The 22,810-nt window shown below is 35.8% G+C and overlaps 9 protein-coding genes across 9 annotated transcripts; 4 read left to right on the forward strand and 5 right to left on the reverse strand. All coding sequences in view use genetic code 12, as the record gives it.

The window, feature by feature from the left end:
• Positions 1–301: 301 nt before the first annotated feature.
• On the forward strand, positions 302–2,214 carry PHR1 (Phr1p; the record flags this gene model as incomplete). The annotated part of the gene is made up of 1 exon (XM_007372944.1): positions 302–2,214. The coding sequence occupies one exon, from the start codon at positions 506–508 to the stop codon at positions 2,084–2,086; it is 1,581 nt and encodes a 526-aa protein (XP_007373006.1).
• An 85-nt stretch (positions 2,215–2,299) lies between these two features.
• On the reverse strand, positions 2,300–3,154 carry SPAPADRAFT_48576 (telomerase inhibitor; the record flags this gene model as incomplete). The annotated part of the gene is made up of 1 exon (XM_007372945.1): positions 2,300–3,154. One exon carries the CDS (start codon positions 3,152–3,154, stop codon positions 2,300–2,302), a length of 855 nt encoding a protein of 284 aa, XP_007373007.1.
• A 187-nt stretch (positions 3,155–3,341) lies between these two features.
• On the reverse strand, positions 3,342–7,100 carry SPAPADRAFT_131972 (transcription factor TFIIIC subunit; the record flags this gene model as incomplete). The annotated part of the gene is made up of 2 exons (XM_007372946.1): positions 3,342–5,495; positions 5,667–7,100. The coding sequence occupies 2 exons, from the start codon at positions 7,098–7,100 to the stop codon at positions 3,342–3,344; spliced, it is 3,588 nt and encodes a 1,195-aa protein (XP_007373008.1).
• Positions 7,101–7,281: 181 nt separating this feature from the next.
• On the forward strand, positions 7,282–8,096 carry SPAPADRAFT_58814 (protein-lysine N-methyltransferase; the record flags this gene model as incomplete). Its single annotated transcript, XM_007372947.1, has 1 exon — positions 7,282–8,096. One exon carries the CDS (start codon positions 7,309–7,311, stop codon positions 8,059–8,061), a length of 753 nt encoding a protein of 250 aa, XP_007373009.1.
• A 212-nt stretch (positions 8,097–8,308) lies between these two features.
• Positions 8,309–9,412, forward strand: EFB1 (translation elongation factor 1 subunit beta; the record flags this gene model as incomplete). Its single annotated transcript, XM_007372948.1, has 2 exons — positions 8,309–8,415; positions 8,747–9,412. 2 exons carry the CDS (start codon positions 8,336–8,338, stop codon positions 9,294–9,296), a joined length of 630 nt encoding a protein of 209 aa, XP_007373010.1.
• Positions 9,413–13,076: 3,664 nt separating this feature from the next.
• SPAPADRAFT_58817 (uncharacterized protein) lies at positions 13,077–14,405 on the reverse strand (the record flags this gene model as incomplete). Its single annotated transcript, XM_007372949.1, has 1 exon — positions 13,077–14,405. One exon carries the CDS (start codon positions 14,248–14,250, stop codon positions 13,477–13,479), a length of 774 nt encoding a protein of 257 aa, XP_007373011.1.
• Positions 14,406–14,452: 47 nt separating this feature from the next.
• SPAPADRAFT_147029 (polynucleotide 5'-hydroxyl-kinase) lies at positions 14,453–16,636 on the reverse strand (the record flags this gene model as incomplete). Its single annotated transcript, XM_007372950.1, has 1 exon — positions 14,453–16,636. The coding sequence occupies one exon, from the start codon at positions 16,608–16,610 to the stop codon at positions 14,595–14,597; it is 2,016 nt and encodes a 671-aa protein (XP_007373012.1).
• A 314-nt stretch (positions 16,637–16,950) lies between these two features.
• On the reverse strand, positions 16,951–19,284 carry PMT6 (dolichyl-phosphate-mannose-protein mannosyltransferase; the record flags this gene model as incomplete). Its single annotated transcript, XM_007372951.1, has 1 exon — positions 16,951–19,284. One exon carries the CDS (start codon positions 19,282–19,284, stop codon positions 16,951–16,953), a length of 2,334 nt encoding a protein of 777 aa, XP_007373013.1.
• A 1,989-nt stretch (positions 19,285–21,273) lies between these two features.
• Positions 21,274–22,416, forward strand: MNN22 (Mnn22p; the record flags this gene model as incomplete). The annotated part of the gene is made up of 1 exon (XM_007372952.1): positions 21,274–22,416. One exon carries the CDS (start codon positions 21,274–21,276, stop codon positions 22,414–22,416), a length of 1,143 nt encoding a protein of 380 aa, XP_007373014.1.
• Between the last annotated feature and the right edge of the window lie 394 nt (positions 22,417–22,810).

Raw genomic sequence — 22,810 nt, forward strand, 5'->3', positions numbered from 1 at the left:
AGAATAAAATCATACCACGAACTTGGAAGCAGAAAGTACTCTCTCTTTCAAGCATTAGCAGACGCGTATTGCAAACCTTCTAGGTCAAATAACACATTTCCCATTGTAACTAATTGTTTCATGATCTAAAAATAAATACAAAACTTTAAATCCCAAGAAATGTTGCACGGAATTTTTTTTTAGTCGTGTTTTTTTTTTTATTTTATTTTCTTGTTCCATGTTTTGCTGAATGCATGCTAAAGTTAAAATAATGAAAACTGAATCATTTCCAAGCAAAACACACGTTATGAAAAGTATAAATAATTCACTGTTTTCTCGAATAAATTTTCAGATTTTGTATTTAGATCTTGTTCCTTTTTTAAAACTCGGATTATTTTTTTTTGTTATATATCTGCTATCTTTTTGCAATAATTTCCTAGTTTTATCAGAACTACTCCACTGATTGATAATATAACCACATTCCCTAAGGTTTTAAAACAGCAAAAGAAGGAAAACTAGCTACGATATGAAAGTTTCATCCATCACTATTGGTTTGGTTTCATTGTGCTCCTTGGTTAGAGCCAAGTTTGAAGCAACCCCAGAAGTTGAAGTAGTCGGTAACAAATTTTATTTTAGTAATAATGGCTCCCAGTTCTTAATGAGAGGAATTGCATACCAACAAAACCCTGCTGAAGAAAAAGATTCCAAATATAAGGATCCTTTAGTTGACCAAGAAACTTGTAAACGTGATGTAAAGTACTTGAAGGAACTAAATACCAACACCATTAGAGTTTATGCTCTCGATCCAACCAAGGATCATGACCCATGTATGAAGATTCTTGCAGATGCTGGTATTTATGTCATTGCCGATTTGTCTGAGCCATCCGTTTCTATCAATAGAGACACTCCAGAATGGAATCTTGACTTATTCGAAAGATATACCAAGGTTGTAGATATGCTTGCTCCATACTCAAACGTGTTGGGTTTTTTCGCTGGTAACGAAGTAACTAATAATGACACAAACACTGACGCTTCACCATTCGTTAAGGCTGCAATTAGAGATACCAAGAAGTACATCGAAGAAAAGAAATATAGAAAAATCCCTGTTGGCTATTCTTCCAATGATGATGAATTTATCAGAGTTCCTATTGCTGATTATTTTTCATGTGGAAGCTTGGAAGACAGAGCTGATTTCTTTGGGATCAATATGTACGAATGGTGTGGAGATGCAACCTTCAAAAGTTCTGGTTATGAAGACAGAACTAATGAATTTAAGAATTTGACCATTCCAATCTTCTTTTCAGAATATGGTTGTAACGAGAAGAGACCCAGAAAGTTTACTGAGGTTCGTGCACTTTATTCAACTCAAATGACCGATATTTGGTCTGGTGGTATTGTTTATATGTATTTTGAAGAAGAAAACAAATACGGTTTGGTTGAAGTTAAAGGTGATAAAGTTTCTACTTTGAAGGACTATGAATATTACAAATCCGAAATTAATAATATTAGTCCATCTTATGCCCAAGTCAAAACAGTTTCAGCCGAAGCTACCCAAACCCTTGCTTGTCCTGCCTCTGATCAAAAGCATTGGAAAGCAGCAACAGACTTACCACCAACTCCAGACCAAGATTACTGTAACTGTGTTGCTAAATCTTTTGACTGTGTTGTTTCTGATAAAGTTCAACTGAAGAAATACGGAGATCTTTACGCTGAAGTCTGTGGATTAATTGATTGTAGTAGCATTTCAGCCAATGGTACAAGTGGTGATTATGGAGAATACTCCTTCTGTTCTGATAAAGACAAATTATCCTATGTTTTGAATTTATACTACCACGACCAAAATGAACATGCCCAAGCTTGTGACTTTGATGGATCTGCTAGCGTTAATGTCAATGCAGAAGAAACTAAGAAGTGTTCAGCAAAGAACCCAGTCACTTCCAAGTCCAAATCTGCATCTGGTGATGCAACTTCCACATCAAACTCTAAGTCTACCAAGCAAAATGCTGGAAACATCAGTGCAAAGAAAATGAGTATGGCAGAACTCATTGCATTGACCACTGTTGTAACTGGGCTCATTACTGGGTTCTCTATGGTGCTTTTTGAATAGTTTTTTCTTCTTCATTAAATTGATTTGTATGTGTAGTGAATATAAATGAACAATTAGGGTTCGCTTCTAGTCAATTTTACCTACAAGACCATTATTTTAAGTTATAAATATAAATCTTATGAATTTCTAACCCATATTCTACTACTACTGTATGTATATGCACAATCCAACCTAAAAAAAAAAACAATAACCACAATACTAAAATACAAACATCTAGCTAGCAACCATGAAGATCTCATTAAGAGCTTTAGCATCCATAACTGAAGCTCTTTTCTGTTTAATCCACTTAGCTCTAACAGAAAGTCTACTGGAAATTGGCCCAGATTCAGAAGACAGTGGTGATAAACTATACAGCCTGTCTGGTGTGGACATTTCTTTCTTATCATGCTTCTCCTTCTTTGTCTTCTTTTCTTTCTTCTCTTTCTTTGCCTTCTTCTCTTTCTTTTCTTTCTTTGCCTTCTTTTCTTTCTTTTCTTTCTTCTCTCCACTCTCTTTCTTATCTCTCTTGTCCTTCTTCTCCCTCTTTTCCGCTTTTTCCTTCTTGCTCTTCTTCTCCTTTTTCAACTTAGGTTGCTCTTCCAGATCATCGTCATCATCATTGTGCTTTCTTTTGGAAGTTTCAGTTTCCGTGTTATGATAGGAAATTAACAGTTTAGTCTCGGTATTCCAAGTACTTTGAAGAACCTCTCCCTTTACAAATTGCATACCCCATTTCCCATTTATTATATTTTCATTACGTTGTCTGTCCAACTCTTTATTTATTTGATCTTCCTTACCATTTAATCTCCCCAAAATTCGTTGAAAAACATCAAGTCCAGCACAATCTCCATCCAAATCATCTTTCTTTTGTTTCTTGCCTAATTTTGCTCCAAGACCAAGGTTATCGTCCTTTATATGTACTTTGACATGGGTGGTCATTGCATGCTGAACTAATCCTAAACCTTTCCCTGGTTTCCACCCCATCTTTTCTAAGTACTGATGACCAAATCTGGAAGTGTCATTGGACCAATTAGTATTTCTAGGATCCAACCCAAATCTTTGTTTTACTTTAGTTCCAGCAAGTCCCATTTGTGTATATTTCTTAGGTTTAGGAAGAGAGAAAGTTCTTTATAAATTTTTTTTTTTTTCATTGTTAAAAAAGAAATTATCACATCCCTGATTTTACGAACGCAAAAAAAAAGAAAATACAGTTACAATATAAATGAGCTAAAAACACTATACTACACATTAAATAGATTGTACAAGATTGATTGTCTTATGAACCAAGAATAGATAACCACGGATCTGAAAGCCAATAGCCCGAACAATCACCAGCGTAAATACACTTACTTGCAATCAACCAATCAATAACTGCTTGAAAATCATTGTAGCCCAAGGTTGATTGCAATTTGTTGTAAATGATATGCCCAGGAATTCCAGGTCGTGTATGAATATGATGAAGTACTGCGACTATAATTTTGATCCAAAGGGTCTCATTTATAGCTCCATCCAAGCCTAACCATATATGAGAACCAGCCTTCCCTGCGGGCACAGGTACTTTATTTTCATGGGGATAATCAGAACTTAAATTTGACTTCTGATCGCCATAGACAACTATGTCACAAATGAGCTTATCTTTATTAATTAATCGGGATTCATAACCATCAAATGTATAAGTCTTATCTATATGGGCTAAAGATACCACGTCTGATGAAATTAATTGCATCAACTGTGCCATTTCACCACTGAGAATTCCTTGTGAAAGAATTAAACCCTTCGAAGACTCTATTATGGAGAATAGGTTATCCCAGAACCTTGAAGCCTGTTGCAAAAATGAAGGCGACATCCTAACAACAAGACAATTAAAGACTCTATCAGTTAACATGAATCTGCTATTTGTATCATCAGAGCCATAATAGATCATTTCCTTCTCTTTGATTAATGCTGAAGAAGCTTCCTTCGTTAAATCATCACCATGTTCAGCCAATAACTTATTGACAGCGCTGGCGGAGAAGTTTTCTTCAGCAGTTGAAAATATAGCTTTTAAAGCCGTTCTAATTGCATCATGTGGCTTCACATTAAATGAATAATCATCGCTATAGAAAAATGGTGCGCCAATAAGACGTAGCTCTTTTTGCCTCATAGAATTATCTTCCATTTGATCAAACAAATCCTGCTGTACATCAATAGATATCACTCTATTATATCTCTGTAAGTTATCATCAACTGAATAGAATAATGGAGTTTTATCCTCAATCTCAATTGGGGAACTTGTTGACTCTCTCCACAAATCCAAAAAGAAGGGATATTGCACTTGTTCTAAATCTTTACTGGATACTATTTCGTCACGAATTGCTTTTAGAATGATACTTTCAAATTCTTCAACCCCCTTGCTAACAGCAGGCAATCCACCTACCAGCTTTCTTACAATCGTCCACTTTTGTTTACAGCTCTTGGCATCCATTCCTTCAAATAAATTGGCAATGGAAGGAAAATTAATCGGACCTTTGCTAAAACATTTGGAAATACAGACAGCACGGAAAAGAGTGGTAGCATCTGATTTATCAAATTTAGATGTTGATCTGAATCCACGGGGGGTCCTAGACTTAGTACCATCCACTTTCTTCTTACCGGGTTTAGCCTTTCTTCTATGTCTCTTAGAGACCAAATCAGTCAACTTTTCTTCTTGTTCTTGCTCTTGTTCTGGTTCTTGTTCTTCAATATCTGATAACGAAGGAGTGGTAGTTTCATTTACCACGGTTGGCTTTTTCCGTACTAGTGGCGCAGAGGTAACACGCTCATCCAAGGAAGCCAACCTTCTCTTCAGTTCCTTCTTCTTAGCTGGTGCTGGAATTTTATAGAAGGTCACCTCACTTTCTACTATACGTTTGGGCTTTAACGTGGGTGGATAATTGAGACCATTTTCTTTCAAAAAGTCTTCCTTAGCCTTTTCGATTTTTTCCTTTGAAGGTCTATAACCTTCTTCTGTTATAATCAATAATGTTTTGGCAGTTGGCTGACCATTTTTCATCACATGGAACAATTTGGTTTCCAAATCTTTAGACTCAACTAAGAGAGAAACATCTCGAGCTAAAGTTTTTGTATCAGTTCGCGTAGTCAGGGAAAGTCTTTCATCTAACATCTTAATCAACGAAGCTGTTGCATATGCAACTCCTCCCAACAGCTTGATTAGACTGAGTAATTCTGCTCTTCTCTTTGTACCCTTGATAGTCTCGGCAGAAATTCCACGGCCACTAGATTTACGGATCGGGCGCACTTCGAATCGAGGTATAATTGGTTCAATATCATCAATTCCAATGGGCGAAGCAGGTTCTTCATTCAATTCACCTTCATCGCTTTCAAAATTCTCATCGCTTTCAGCACTTTCAACATCCTCTGTTTCTTTCCACTCATTTTCTTCAACCTTTTCCTCTACTTCTGGGGACTCATCTAATCCGACATAAGAAATACGATTTCGGGCTCTTCTTGCACCCCTAGGAATTTCTGTAATCTCAACTTCAAATTCAGGTACTTTGGCTTTTTTAGGAGGTGGCAGTGGTAGTGGAGACTCCTGTTTCTTTTTTCTTTTTCTAGGTGCTACCTTATGTGAAGGGGTTGCCTTTGGAACAGCTTCTCCTTTTTGAAACTTGGCCATAAGTGGACCCTTTGGAATATTTCCCAAAGGAATATTTAACGTCCCATTAATCTTTTCAATGGTTGAATGGATCATTTTTAATTTTGGTCGTTGGTGCTTGTGAGGCTTCACATCCGTAGGAGGGTGGTTACCTCTTGCAAAATACCGATAAAATTTAAACTTTCCCTCAAAGTCATATGCCCTGACTATGGATGTCCTGTTGCATTCGTCTTCAAAGTTTTTAAACGGAACCAAGGATTTACCATCAAATGTGTAGCTGACCAATGCCTCAAGGAGTCTTGTCATTGTCTTGTGATGATTACCACAGATAGATTGCAAGAAAACCTTCAAAGCAATACCTTGATTTCCAGACATTTCAATTGCCCTGAAAAGCTGGTTGGGGACAGGGAAGAACTTATTAATTGATGGAGGAACATTTTCAACTTGCTCAATCTCTTTATTGTCATCATCATCATCAGCGTCATACCTTGTCGTTGTAGTATTAAATACATCAACATAATCGGCAATCTCTGCCGTGTTCTTGGGCAAGTCCTTTACATATTTAATGGAGTACAATAATCTAGTATCGTTCGGTCCTTTAGCATTTACCCTTTCCACATATCCACCACTTTCAAGAGATTCAATTAATGTTCCAAAATATCTCGTCACAGTCCGGTTTATATCCATTTTCAATTCGGCTCTCAAATCTCTAAACGATCTAATTTGATTTGGAGCTTCCTTAACCGCTTGAACAATACGGGGCTTAAGCTTTGCCGCACTCCCCTTAGCATCTTCCACATTCCTCTCATTCTCCGAAAACATGGCAAATTTAGAGTGCATCGTTAAATTTGTATGTTGACGAGTCTTTGAATTATAAACATTCTTCCTCACTATTAGTCCCATCTCTTCCAATTTACGAAAACGTACTGGTAATGAACGTGGATCCTGCCCCGTTGCTTTACATAAATTTGGAGAATAAACTCCATCTGCCCCATATTTTGCAATTTCACATAGCAATTGAAAACTCATCTCCCCAAGCGATTGCCTGAACTTCTTATTATCTGCAACGCCGGTTAGATAGTAACATTGTGCATCAGGTGTAGGTAGAACCCGGAGAGATTCTTCCTCTCCTTCTGTCTTAATGAAATTAGAATAGTTCGGAAGGATGGACACCGTAACCGAGTTTCGTGTTATATATAGCTGTAGTTGTTCATCCTCTTCTAAGCAGAAAAAGAGCCATTGCCATATAGTCTGTTTTTGGAAATCATCAAGATTATCCAGTTTTAGCTTGCGTTGAATGATGCTCCATAATTCCAGTAAAGGCAAACCAAATTGACCAGAAAAAGAAAGTTTTTCCAACACGAATGACACCAATTCATACGGTGTACAAGAAAACAGCATTCTTATTTGATGTCCTGTGAAGATAGTTGTGAATTGACTGGGATGATTAGATTGTTTATGATTGTAGAAAATGATGATTTCAAACCGGCAACGACATTTTTGTTGCGACATCAAGAGACATTTTTGTCTAACGAAAAATATTTAGAAGACATCAAATTTTACTATCTCTGTTGCACCAGCTAGTCAGGTAACTGAACACCAAGTCATTATGAGTGACTCTGACGACGAACCTTTGGTTTTATCTGCTCATGCTTTAGCTGCACTTACCGAGTTTAAACGCGAAGAAAAAGATCGTCTTCAACAATTTGAGTCTCTTTACAAAGCTTCTGAAGACAAATTCGAGGAGCAGAAAGCCGTCTCAATCGACGCATTTAAAGAAGATTGGCAATTGTCACAATTCTGGTATACTGATGAGACCGCAAAGACTTTAGGTAGGGCTCTACTAGAAGGTGCAGATGAGGACACAGTTATTGCAATTGCTAGTGCACCTTCGGTTTATGCAGCAATTAAACAACTTCCTAAAGAAGAGATTCCAACAAAACATATCTATTTACTTGAGTATGATCGCAGATTTGAGGTTTTGGCAGGAATTGACCATTTCAGTGTATATGATTACAACTCCCCCGACTTAATACCATCCCATCTCCGAAACAAATGTCACAGATTGTTAATCGATCCTCCATTCTTGGAGCCAGAATGTCAGACCAAGTCAGCACAAGCTGCAAAAAATCTTTTGGTTACAAATAAAGATGATCGTACTAGATCGGGTGATTCTAAATATAAGCTTATTTCCTCCACTGGAGAAAGAATGCAAAGTATTGTCAAAAAGAATTACCCTGATACACATATGACCACATTCTTGCCCGAACACAAGAATGGATTAAGTAATGAATTCCGATGCTATGCTAGTTTCGAATGTAAGTACTGGAAATTCCAGAAAGATCCATCAACGTTAGGTTAGGATTGTATAGGTAATAAAAGAAAACTTATAACCCCAAATATTACCCGGACTGTAATTATGAGCATGATGAAGCGTAAATATCAGAATAGGCGCCACTTGTCATAGATAATTATCCTGCATAATAGGCATTCTCACGTTGTTAATTATTTGATGGAAAAATTTTTTTGGGCAAAACAGGAGCGCCAGTTCATCATCATCACTGAAAAAAATTGGGAAATCCCCTTCTTACCTTATTTTACTTTCTCCTGGATCAATTCATAACTCAATTCCAATCATGTCTTTCTCCGACTTCTCCAAAGTTGAAACTATCAAGTCATTGAACGAATTCTTAGCTGACAAGTCTTACATTGATGGGTATGTTTTATTTTAGTTAACTTTCTTACTGTTGTGCCCTATGGTATAAAGTTCCCTCATGCCAAAACTTCAAACGCAATTGATCTGCTATGCAATTAATTGTAGCTTTTTCAATGTTAAAAAATTGACGTTTTTACAATTGAGTGAAACTTTTAATTCCTTCTATTAGAATGATGAACTTAATCTTTGGTCCGTGTTTATGAGGTGGACTCAAGACCCACCGCGTGAGTGACAAAGGAGATTTAAATCTATTTGCTGACAAATAATTATTAGGAACACCAACTGGCCAAGTATGCTCATAGCTAATCCTATACTAACTATTATTTTATAGTACTTCTGCTACTCAAGCTGATGTAACCGTTTACAAGGCTTTCCAAAAGGAATTCCCACAATTTGCTAGATGGTTCAACCACATTGCTTCTTTCACCGAAGAATTCGATGACTTACCAGCTGGTACTGCTCCAGCCGCTGCTGCTGCCGCTGAAGAAGATGACGATGACGTCGATTTATTCGGTTCCGATGATGATGAAGTTGATGAAGAAGCTGAAAAGTTAAAGCAACAAAGATTAGCTGAATACGCTGCCAAGAAGGCTGCTAAGGGTCCAAAGCCTGCTGCTAAGTCCATTGTCACCTTGGATGTCAAGCCATGGGATGATGAAACTGACTTGAATGAATTGTTAGAAAACGTTAAGAACGTCCAAATGGAAGGTTTAACTTGGGGTGCTCACCAATGGATCCCAGTTGGTTTCGGTATCAAGAAGTTACAAATTAACTTGGTTGTCGAAGATGCTTTGGTTTCCTTAGACGAATTACAACAAGCCATTGAAGAAGATGAAGACCACGTTCAATCCACTGATATTGCTGCTATGCAAAAATTATAATTCTATTGGATAGATTTTGTAATGAGCATTTATAAGTTGTTCAATAACATGTGTTTTATAGTTTATCCATGAGTTTATATAGGATATGTAATGAATTCACAGAAATATATCTGAGTTGATTGTAGTACTTTTGAAATTTGAGAATAAATCACAAATCTTATTTCAGTCTTGGATATAATATATTTATTAACATCATTAATGTACGTAATGATGACCGACAATAAATCGTAAGTAAGATATAGAATAGGGAGTCCCAGATAGCACTACATCCTGTTGAACAATTTTGCTCCAACAACTAAATTCCCCAAGTGCGACCAAAACGTGCCCGATATTTTTTCTTCTAACCACACTAACTACTGAATAAAACCTCTGGATGAGTTACATAGATCATTACTTTAATAAAAATCTCCACATATTAAAATTTTAACAAAACAGTAAAATTTCAAACAAAAGCACAGGTGCAATTTCAATGAGTGTTTTGAATTACACTTTCATCTACTAAATTTCACATAAAATATAATTCGAATATCTCTATTCAACTAGAACACGGACATTCACTTTTTCTAAGATAGCCCTTAGACAGTACAAAAAGAGTTATAAAAGACTACAACACTTCTATCAGCACAACAATTCTAAAAACAGATAACTTTGAACCAAATATCATTTTCTTCTTCATCAAACATGTGTGTTAAAGATTATATATATCGTAGAACCAAGTCGAATGCAATGAAAAATATATTACAAATCATATACTCGACTCTATACAGACCTTACACCACTTAGAAAAAGAAATAAACTGATACATTAAATAAAATCTCTTAAAACGAAATAATCGGCAGAAAACCAAACCAAAACAAAGGTACATCTCATAAAACAAACCAAACAATATTTGAATGCAGAGATCTTTACAAACCTTTTTAAAAAAATACACCACCCCATTTGTAAGTGAAAATTATATATGATCTACTACTAGAAGAAAATTATTTTCGATCATAGTTCTTCAAACAAGATATAAACAAACTAAACAATTAATGTTGCAATCTGATAAATTTTGACAAATAAAACCATCTCTTTATCATCCTTAATAGTTATCCCAGGTTCATATTACTACCCAATAACTAAAACCTAAACATTGAAGTACTCAATGACTCTGGAAATAACCTGATAAGCATGCGCTATACATATTGAAATAAACTCTAAAGCTACAATGCTAATTAGAAGCTCAATAAACTAGATTTACTTAGAAACCCAAACTAGATTATCTACCAAATAAAACCAAAGTTCTTCCTTCCAAACATTAAATTACCAATACTTACCAACTTTGAATATATGCGTGTATTCAACGCCATCTTCAAGGACGGCCTAGTACTCGCTATAACAATTTATTTCAATAAGGTTAACGACAGATGTTACAATCAACAATAGCAAACTTTCCATACTCTGGTTGTTCATGATATCGATTCTCACTACCACTGGAAAAATAATACAACTGTGAAATTTGTTCCAATGAATCCAACTTCACTTGTAAGGTATGTTCCTTTTGTATATCGAACGGTTCTCATCAAACTTACTACTTAAAACGAAGAACTAGATTCAATCAAACACTTCAGGAACTATACTACACATGCTCCATCCTCTATCGATTATACTTATATGTTGCTGCTAGCTTCACGTTCTTCGATGAGCGTTCATTTGATTGTAAAAATTTGAGATTCTCGTAATAGTATAACCGCTAGGTCGCAAGAAAATTGTTTGTTAAGTAAAATAAAATTCTTAAAATATAGATTAGCTTTAATCCAACTATTGGATTTATAACTTTCAACGTTAATACTTATGGGTATGAGTTCAATAATTTTATGTTGTGGCTAGACAAGTTATCTACAAAGTTGAAATTAAAATGCCATGAATATTGTCGATAGTAATGACTGACATAATATGTCTACTACGGCAACCTCTTTGATATTTTATTGGATTCTAACTTGTTGATCAATGATCTTATTGCTTGATAGAGTTCATATAATGGAATTAATACTTAGAACAAACACCTACCACCATGTTGTCGTCAGTTCAGACAGTATTAGTTAGGTATTAAGTTTGATATGAAATTTCTATACTTATATAAGCATCTGCATCTTGACTCGCACGGAATAGCTCTTTTAGTTATTGTATTTCTACTTTAATATAATGACCTCACAACATGGATCAAGTTTAATAATTCCATGTTTTCTACTTGTACTATAAAAATACTCCGGTTCCTTCTTGCTGAGCAAGCAAAAGTATACTGTAGAAGAAGTAATGGAGTCAAGCTGATTTGTAAGGTAATGGTAGCAATGCGTCCGCGTCTAGTAGTAACTACTCGGAAGAAGCTACTATCACGTAATAAACAATCATAGTTTGCGCATCTAACAGGATTAAGCGTTCGTAGTTTGATAAAGCTAACTGCAGATTTATCAAGTATATGATAATCCTACAACCCTATCCATTCCAGTTGATGCTCCTGGTCAAGTAAGATGATGTTTTATAATCGATGTGGGTTAGGCCTTCCATTTCATTTTAGTATCAACAGTAATTGGTAGTGGTCAATATTCTATATTCTGATTAAAATGTAGTTTAGTTATAGTTATATGTTTTGCAAGAGCTTTTGTTTCTACGTGCACGAGCCGTAATATTTCTCAATTTGAGTCTAATACTACTAATTAAGAAGGTAAATTACTGATGCTTTTGATGTTGGGTTGGGATATGTATACTATATTTTACAGGGCAATGTTTGATCTAATTTGTACTCGTGGTCATTTCTAACTTGTTGCTATAGTTTGTGACAAATTTATTTGTAAGTACTAGGTATATATGTAAGATAGCATCGGAGTATAGAGTGATTAACAAGCGGTTTCCTAAGTTCTTCGATTCTGAATCTTCATAAATTAAGCGAGCATTAGTGACATTTATTGTTTGCCTATATTGTATTTAGGTTCCTGGTATTTTGTTACTCGCGATAGTTTGCCCGCCGTATTCTTTTAATCTGCTTGTTTGAATTAACAATATATCGAAATGAAATTGGCTGGATATTGTAAGTGGATTCGCCCCAAATTATCTAGTGTTTTATGGTTGTTGCTGGTGCAGAAGTATTCATTTGGTAATTGTAATATTGCATGCGAGATGCATTGATGTTTCATAGTTAATGCTTGTAATACATATTGATTAGACAGTACAGGATTGAACTTCTGTGTTTGATCTTAAGCTTGATATTACTATGCTGTTTTGTTCGTTTTCTTTTTGCTTTCAAACACTTTGGACGATTTTTTACTGTTCCTGAATGGTGTCGAGTATAAATGGGGTATGCGCTTAGTAATTGCTGATATACGTTGTCCGTGAAAGCCTAACTGTTAGTCCAAGGTCATACAGTAATCTTAAGTTTTGGTTAATAATACAAACTCTGGTTAATAGGTCTTTCTATCGGATCGATATTTCCACTGACAGTTTCAACTATTTGGGTATTTGTAGTTCATAATAATTGCTAATTACCCAGCTTTTTATGCTGTGGTGATTTGCATTCAAAGCACTTAATATGAAAATATTCAGCAAGACCTTGTCTGCATGCGTTGAGTGATAGAGGTTACATTTAAGACCTGGATTGATATTAGGTTTTATTCAGATGTGAATCATTTTTAGAAATAAGAATTTTGTTAGAGGTGGATTAAATATATTATAGAAAGGCTGGGCTTTGTGCATGTCAGTCTCTGTTACAACAGATACAAGTAGGTAAAATAGAGGAGCAGGGGTAAGTAATGTGCGAAATTTATATTAGTGTCTATATAATATTTGCACGCTGTTAAAAGCAATTTTGGATTTTGGCTACCTCTCTGGGATATTTTTAATTACTCAATTCGAGCAAGTGATGGATGAACCAAAAATAGAACTTTCTGAAAAGAACGAATCAAAGTCATGACAAGTGCTAAAGTAATTTATTAAGAACCTGTGTAGTAATTTTAATGTCTAATGCAATTTAATCATGTTTGGAAAGATTTTGCTTGAACTGGCAAATATAGCAATATAAGCAACAACCAAGTAACTAACTAGGAGTTAGCTGCCTGGTCTTGACGTGAATCAAGTGAAATTGCTCAGGAATTGACTTCGATCTGCAGAAGTTGAATAGCCACTTTATAGATGAAAGCACCAGGAACTATCTGAAAAATGTACCATCAGAATCTCCTTGGCGTCTTGTCTGGTTAGTAATCGAGCTACTATTTTCGATCTTGTAAAGTCTCCAAGCCTCTCTTATATGGTTAGGTTGAAGCGGCTGGGCTCTATCTCCTTCGAATTGCAATCTCCTATCATCAACTTCAATTTCCTGCCCTCTTTCCAAGCTTCGTTCAATCTCACGTTTTTGGTTCTTTTTAGCGTCAATGTCTAAGATTAATCTACCCTTATTATCCCTATCCTGTACTTCAATTGCCTTGGTAATTATTTCACCAAGAAACAGTTTTGATATACCTGCAATAACAACGGCTATGTTAGCTGCAATTGAATGACCTAGGACACCATTGCAAATCTTTTTGACCCCAGGTTTATTTACAGTCATTCGTCTGTATGCTTCAAATCTTTCCATCTGGTCATCTGTGAAGTTTGCTATTAATAAACGTTTCTTGTCCTCTTCAGACATTCCTCTGTCAACTTTTGTCTTTATTAAGTCCTTATATTTGGATACTAATTCGTCATCATCAATATCAGAAACATCACTTATATCTTCCAGGAGACTTTCTTCAGAGTCCGAGTATTCAACCTCATATTCGTTTTCATAATCTTCATCATATTCTGAATTATCTTGTTGTTTATCCCACTCACTAAAAAAAACTCTCCAGATCAATTCCTCATCTTCTTCATCCAAACTCACATCAGAGTCATATTCACCCTCGATCTCGTACTCTACGGAACTAGGATTGGGACTATCTGCCATATTTATATTAATTGTAATAGGGTACGGTTGAAACTGCTGGTTATGACAAGAAGTGAAGCGTTTTCCTTAAATACTTTTTTCCTCAAGAAAAGTCACGTGTATTGAACCATAATGGCTTCTGCGTCAAGTATACTATTAATGCAAAGTACAGCACCCATAGCTACATAGAAATAAGAAAGGTAATTATAAAACATTTGCACTATTACAATTAAGCTCTTGTATTTGAAAATGATATTATCTAAAATAAATATTAATATTACTCTCGACTTATTCGCTGATTTCTGTTATAATTTTTAAATTTCCATCGCCCTATCCTAGTCCTAAATGGTATAACCTGTGGGCTGTTATTGGCGCTGCTGGCCTCTCCTCATAACATTTCTTCTCACTTTCCATACCCCACCTAGTTTTGGTTTTCTTTCAAAACTCACATATGGGAACAATGCTTGGCTACCAAATAAAAGCTCTTGTTTATTCCGCTTTGATGCACGAGAAACAAGACCGGGATGTAGAATTTCAGCGCTAGGTAAGTCTCCTTCGCCTCGGACCAATACCATTTTATAGTTGGACTCAAGCTTTTGTTGTAACAGCTTTATCATATTTCTAGGAAGATATATGTTCATGTATTTCTGGGCACTGTTAATACTATGGAGCATTAATAAGCCCAGGAACTCTACGCTGACACTATCTGGGTTGCATTTCAGTAGCTCTAATAAACTACCAGGATCCAAGTAATAGGGATGGCTATCGTGATGTTTGCCATGGTGCAAAGATTTCTTGATTGCTTCATAAACTTCCTTCTTAATAAAATATACCCCCATGACTGTAGATTCTATTAAAGTGAATAAATCTTGGTAGTCGAAATTTATTCCAATGGAGTGATTCAACACAGACACGGCATTTATTCCTCTAAAGGCTGTCAAGTCGACCTCTGTAGTCTCGTAAGAAAGCTTCAATGGGGACTGATCTAGAATGTGAGATTGGAAATCAAATTTCCCTGGGGCTGTCTGGTGGAAATATAGCATCTTATTTAGAACCCTAATTTGTGAAGGGGAGTACTTTGAGAGCTGAAAGATTCCGGGGAGAATTGTCAATGATTTAAATTGTAAATTTTGCAAAATTTCAGCGTTCTCTTCACTCTCTAAATCCAAAGAACTTGACAACAAAATTAATGTATCTGGATTGACTTTCTCGGTAATATTAGTCAATAGTTCTTTCCCATAGCCTTTAATCCATCCAGGGGTGTTGATAATCAACCGGTAACCTTTTGGTCTATATATCGTTTCATAACAGCTAAATAAACTTTCGACAATTTCAAGATACCTATCTGGCAAATGAACTGGGCTGGTATATCCAAAATATTGATCATGGCGATCTTTGATGCTTGCTGATGGAAACCATGCACCAAAATTGATTTCAGATAGAAGACAAAGCGATATACAATAAGGTGGTGATAGTTCTGATTGACCTGGATCTAGATCCAAATAACAAACAGGGTAACTGCTATTCAGTAGAAGACAGGAGTTCAAAAGGAGTTTTGAAAAAGTAGACTTCCCACTGTTTTTATTTCCAATGACCATGGTAGTGTTCGTATCTGAATCTAGATTGTTGTTAGCTATTTCAATCATCTTTTCCAGCCACATTTTACTGACAGAAAGTGCCAGAAATCCTTTCTCTCTCAATATAATTTCAAAAGAATACTTTTGGAACATAGCTTCGTCTGTGGTAATAATATCCTCATCATTTTCATTGCCAAATAATAGACCCTTCAAAGGAGGATAATATTTACCTATACTCTCTATACCTGTCACCATATTATGTATCTTAACTATTGATTTGAATTCACCTGTAAATAGATGTGCGTTCTCTTCGGTTTTACTGGCGAACGTTTCATTCAGTGTATCAATTGACTGGGTACTTGATATTATAGGCAACGATTGGGATTGCAATGCAACAATTTTATATGATTTATATGGATTAGCTGCGACGTAGTGACATTGGTTAATCAAAATGGAACCTTTTTGGATTGTTACAGTGAATTGACCATTTAGAACAAGATATTCGCCTGTTTTCAAGCCAAATATGACATAATTCTCCCCAAATACTGTATTATCCCTACTAGGTATATATTTAGACCATGAAATTACCTTTGGCGGATCCATTTCTCGTGGTCTTTGTGAGTTGGGAATCGACTTTGTAGACAAGGCTGTGAATGGATTCCGATTCTCAGTGTAAATTTCTTCATCGGAGGAATTGGCTTGGTAATGAATTCCATCATCACCATCGTCTTCATATGCATCACCACTTTCATGGAATATTGATCCTAACGAGGAATTATCCTTTAGGGCCGCGTAGGCACTCATCTATAAAGCTGAATATGGTTTCTTCTAGATTATCATCTAGAACCATCGCATTGTTCGCAGTAATCAAAACTTAAAAAACTATATTCACCAAAATGCACGACCTCCTGGTTTAATGAACCGATAAATATATATATATATATATATATATATCCAAATTTAACGTCCAAGTATTCTAACTTTATTACACACAGTTTTCTAGCTGGAATGGTTTCATACTGACTTCATTTCTAAGACTTTTGGTGGTAACGTTAATATCTGTGTACTAAATTTTTTATTAATTTTGAACTTTAACTTGGTCCAATTTTTTTAACTACAAGATTGATCTATACTATACAATTATCTATATCATCCATGAGTCCAAAATCTTCAAATGTTTGTATTGCTTCGAGGATTGTTCCATCCCGAATGCAAGAACTCGCAAATACCAAAACGAGCCTATTACAGCGATGTATAATAGCCCGTAAATGACATATGAGATTTTCTTGGGCACCACTGTAGCAAATCTATCAACAACAAATCCCATTGTGAATATAGCAAAATACAATGCAGGCACATAATGATGCAAGTATGTCACTCTACCCATAATAATAAAGGGGAAATAGTGTAGAAACCATCCAATAAAAGGTAAAATCCCTTGACTGAGCAATGATTCCCATGAGTCAACTTCATATCTGACAGTTTGTCTTTGGTATTTGAAACCCACAGATAATAAATAAAACAAAAACAAAATCAAAGATAATGATGAGAACCAAGTGACAAAAGGATTTCCTATTAAAAAGAACTTTATATCATCGGCTCCCCAACTACACATTCTCAATCCTGTCTTTAGGATGGGCCATTCCCACCACTCTGAACTGAGCTTATCAAACCTATCGGGATCTGGAATAAGGGCGTTGTTTGATGTCATCATGGCAAAATTGAGTAATACAAACTCCCTCCAAAACTTTGGTTTAGGTGGGACGTAGGTTTCGGAAGGTAGTGGAAGTTTGTCATTTACGTGTTCTTCCACATTCCACCAAGTACTTTTGTCACGATTGAAATATGAATACTTGCATACTACTTCCCCTTGACTGAACCCCCAAGATGGATAAGCATATCCAGTGGTGGCTAGATAGCAACCAAGCTCCTTATTTCTCAACCGGAAGTTAGTTGAAATTGGGTGAAGTTCGTGTCCACTTTCATTCGCAAAAAACTGAGAAGGTGATTCTTCCTGTGTTTGGATCTCCAAAATCCATTCGTCCTTAATTTCGGTAGTATCAATAGTACCAAAGCATGACACTTCAAAATGGGTTTTAGCAACTGCTGCCGGGATAGCATTTGCATGCATATATCTACCTGTGCTATTGTGGAAAAGTCTTATAGCATCACCATTTTGCAATAACTGTTGACTCTCAATAGTGGTCTCGGTTTCCGTTCCATTATTACCTGAAGTTTCAGGTAATGCCCGCTTCCCCAGGATGGCAGCATTAATATCAAACTCAATCAAGAACACGTTGTTTTCATCTTTGTATGCGTATGTCGTAACTTGTTGCTCTTGGAGCCCTTCAGGGTAGTTGTGCGGATGCGAATGAAGCAAATTTTGGCTCAATCCTTGAGAACGTAAAGTAACAAACGACCCATAAGCTACTGATCTTGGTCCTGATTTAATATCGCTTCCCTCGTGCGATGCTTGCAACAACGTTGAAACTGCAGAATCTCCTTCTCCTGCATGACTCAATACAAGAAAGTGAACCTTGAATGCAGCCAAGTAAATCGTCACAGGAAGGACTATTAATGTGAAAATTCTGGTTATCCAATGCAATAAGTAACGTTTCCATGGCAATTGCTTTGATATAGTTTGATAAAATTTAATGATCAAATCTAAAATAGTATAGAGACCAACTAATGCGGTCATGAATAATCCAACCCATTTGGTAGAACATACACAACCAATTGCAAACCCAGTGATCAGAAGCCATTTTATACCTTGAAACGTTAGTAATTGATCACTTGTTCGTAAATTGTGGACATGGATAAGGGCAAAATACGCAAATACGGTGAAAAACAACAATATTGAATCCAACAATATGAATTTTGATAAAGTTAACGAGAGCATTTCAAAAATCACCAGTAAACTAATAAACCAACAGGTTAATTGGTTATATCCAAGCAATACGGCTGTTTTGTATGCTAATGGCGTGCACACAATCCCAAAAACACAGTTGAAGATCCTCATGAGAACATAGTTCATGTCTTCGGGATAATCCACAGAACTTTCAAAGTCAAAACTTCCATCATAACCAGCTAAGTATCCTGACAACCCCACCAAAAGCTTTCCCAACGGTGGATGCACATCAAAATAAAATTCATGTTTCAAATAATGAGATCCAAATTTTCCAAAATGAGCTTCATCCCAGACAACTTTGTTGGCAACTTCAATTCTATACAATCGGACAAATGCTGATAATGCTGTGAGAATAAATGGGTTGATAAGCTTGGTGAATAAGGTACTCACGGACTTCTTGTGATGTGTTTTATTTATATTAAGATTTGATGTCCTGGCTATTATCTCCTCGAGGTCACCATCCTTAGCAATGACTTGGGTGTCATCTTTAGAGCTATCAGTTTGGTAGCGTCTCGTCAATTGGCTTTCCCCAGTTTTGTAGGATGCTCCTGAACTAAAACTGTCTGACATAATCTGGCTTTCTTGCTTTGGCCCTGAGTGCAGGGTTCTCCACTATTGAACATTTCCAAAAACTATGCGCTGGTGTGTTTAAGACACGACTAGCGTGCGCTACCACATTAAATTGGCGTGGCGTAGATTTTTCTTGTTCTATAGTTCAGTTACCATATTTAGCACTCATCCACTTATGTTTTGATTTTTTACTAGTACTGATGACCTTTTATTATAATTTTATGGCCCAAAAGGGATCTACATCGTAATTTGGGGAAAAAGTAAAGTATAGTTATAAGGTTTGATTGATCAGACACACCTTAATTTGGGGGGCTACACGCGTTGAACCCTTGAACCCTTTCAAAACGTGCACAAAATACCAGTAATATGAATCGTTTACAGAAAATCTTCAAACTAACCTATTGATAGGATAAGCGAGCTACGGGCACAAGACAATTGACTCAGTGTCATGTAACGGTTGTGAGCAAGTATCATCGTACTTTTTTTGACATTATGGAATCATGTGCTTTGAAAGAAACCTTTTAGATATGGAAGCAAGCACAAAATAAAAATTGATATTTTCTCCACAAATGGAAGATTGAGTACATGGTTCGTGTGCTACGTATCTTTGCGTTTCGACAAAGCCCATCATGTCATTCTTGTTTACATAATGTTGATGAAAACGGCAGTTTCTAAGAATAGGCGCTGTTACAGAAAAAGTAAAAGAAAAAGAAAAAAAAAATAGAAGTTGCATAGAAGATTAAAAAAATATTTTATGTGGTAAAAGTAAATGGTAGACCATTTCGTGCCATGTTATGCGGTCAAAATAGGTATACAGTATATGTATTATAATTTGCTCTCGAACTTTCTGTTCTTATGATCTCAACTAGAAAACAGTTGCACGCACTTGGTTCAACAGTTAGAAAAGATCGTAAATTGAAGCATTGGCCAAGAGAATCTTTCTTCCATTAATTTTTTTCAACTAAAAAAAAATTTCTTTTTTTAGCAAGTTTTGTGAGCTTTTATCAATTTTTAAAGGGCAAAATAAACAAGAATAAATAATTTTCTGTGTGGTAAATAATTTTCACCGTTCCCACACTTGAGTTTCGAACGTGGGATTTCATTCTGAGCCTTATTTTTAGGTACAGCTCTTTATTGTAGTTCTGTTTTCTAATCAGTTTCTTTTCCTTAGACGTGTTTTTTTTTTATTCTTGACCTATTGAATAGAGGACCATGTTGGCTGCATTTTCCCACAAGCACCGACTTGGTGCAAGAGTCTTCCAAGGTAAAAATTTGAAGATTACCCTAGCATTGATAACTATACTTTTTTTATTTTATGAATTGCCCTATCTTGTGACGTTTTCCTCCGATGGATCAACGCACCCCTTTGGTATTGGCAAGGCAGAAACATACAAGTTTGACGATGACTATGAAGATGATCCTGCTATGGACATTGTTAGACCTACAGACAGCCCTGCAGTTGTCAATGTGGTTGCTCCTAAGGTGACTACCAAAGGAAATCCACTCAAACCAGTCCCAACTGGAAATATTCAAGCACAAGATTCCACACAAGGCTCTGTAAAGGAATCTCTGGAAGATTCCTTGAAGGGATCTATAACCCTGGACAAATCTTTGTTAGATACATACAAATCGTTGCCAGCCAAGCAAACGGAAGACATGAAGGAGTATGCCACGAAATACTGGAAATCAGTCTTTGACGTGTTTAATAAAGCTAAATTCAAGGAGGAAGATCAACCAATTATAGAGGAAGTGGATCAAGCTGATCAATATAAGCCAAAAGAAAAAACCCGAAAATCTCTTTTGTCCAAGCTGAAAATCAAAGATTTAGATTTGGTGAAAATATCCCATAGAAAAGTCTACAACCAGTTATCAGATGAATTACCAACTACTGTATATAATCCTGGCTCCAAGGGTATTGTAACTATTGGTGGAGGGTTTTACTCGTGGTTGGCAGCTATTCAAGTGTTGCAGTTACGTAAAATTGGTTCAATGCTCCCTATTGAAGTTGTCATCCCAACATTCAAAGATTATGAACGTGAAGCTGAATTTTGTAAAGTATTTTTACCAAAGCATAATGCCAAATGTATCATTGTTGAAGAAGCATTTGGTAAAGACATAGTTACTCAGATTGGAAGTTATCAGTTTAAGGCAGCTGGGTTAGCTATATCTTCATTTCAACATACTTTATTATTGGATTCTGATAATAATCCTGTCATGGCCCCTGATCGACTTTTTGAGGCCAAAGTCTACAAGACTAATGGAATGGTTTTATGGCCAGATTACTGGCCAAGAACAATGAGTCCTGAATGGCATGATATTATTGGCAAGCCGTATTCTTTGACAGAAAAAGTTAGAGATGGAAGGTTTCCGTTAGTAAATGTCCAACATTTAACACCAGAACAAGAAGAGAAAACTAAGTTCACTGAATTGAAGGGTACATTATCGGATTTATCAACTGAATCAGGACAAGTGATGATCAATAAAGGAACCCATGGGAAAGTTGTGCTTATGATTTTATATTATAACATGTTTGGTCCTGAGCTTTATTATAAATTGTTTAGTTTAGGAGCTCTTGGTGAAGGTGATAAAGACACTTTTGCTACTGCGGCTTTTGCTTGTGGTAAGCAATACTATCAAGTGAAATCGTTCATCAAAACATATGGTTATCATGATGATGGCTATAATGGTATGACCATGGCTCAGAAAGATCCAGAAGAAGATTATCAATTGTTTATGAGATTAGAGAAAGAGTATCGTGATAAAGGCATCGATTGGGATAAAGATGCCAAGGAAGCATTTGGAGGTGATAATGATGTACCAGTTTTTACATTGCATTGTAACATCAAGAAAATCAATCCTTTCGAATATATAAAAGATGACAAGATAAGTGATTTGTCTGCAAATAGGTTAAAACACAGATTTTATTCGAAATTCAAGATGAGACTTCCTGAAGACGGTATTGATGGAGTACTGACTGTAAAAGAAATTGATTTTGAATTGTCAAGGTGGGAAAGTGTTGAAGAGCTTCTATGTGAGAAGAAAATCAAGTTCACTATTACCAAAGAGAAGGATATTGAATCTGTATGCGAGTATATCAAAAATACTATTGCATGGTTAAAGGTTAAGAAGTGATAATTATATTAACTAACATCTTAGCTAAGAGGTGATTTGATAGACTGTAAATTAGACTTAATATTTTAATATGAATAATTTGAAACAAACAAACAATGCTGTGAAAATATTTAAATGTCAGACATGAGCTTCCAAGGTTCACTAATAAACAATAATTATTTCTGGCTCCTTTGACTACATAATACTCTATGATCTACAGATCTTCGCGACGCGCGCTTATTGCATAATAAAGTGAGAAAAAAAATTTTTCTTCCATACAAAGAAGCTTCAAACAATAGTCTAATTGTTAATATTGTAAACAATGTGAAATCCACACATTTTTATCCCTGATACATTTTCAATAAAAAAGAACTAAAAGAAAACATTAGCAACAACTCGTATATAAATCTCAAAT

Source organism: Spathaspora passalidarum, assembly GCF_000223485.1.
Source record: "Spathaspora passalidarum NRRL Y-27907 unplaced genomic scaffold SPAPAscaffold_1, whole genome shotgun sequence".
Taxonomy (NCBI): Eukaryota; Fungi; Ascomycota; class Pichiomycetes; order Serinales; family Debaryomycetaceae; genus Spathaspora; species Spathaspora passalidarum.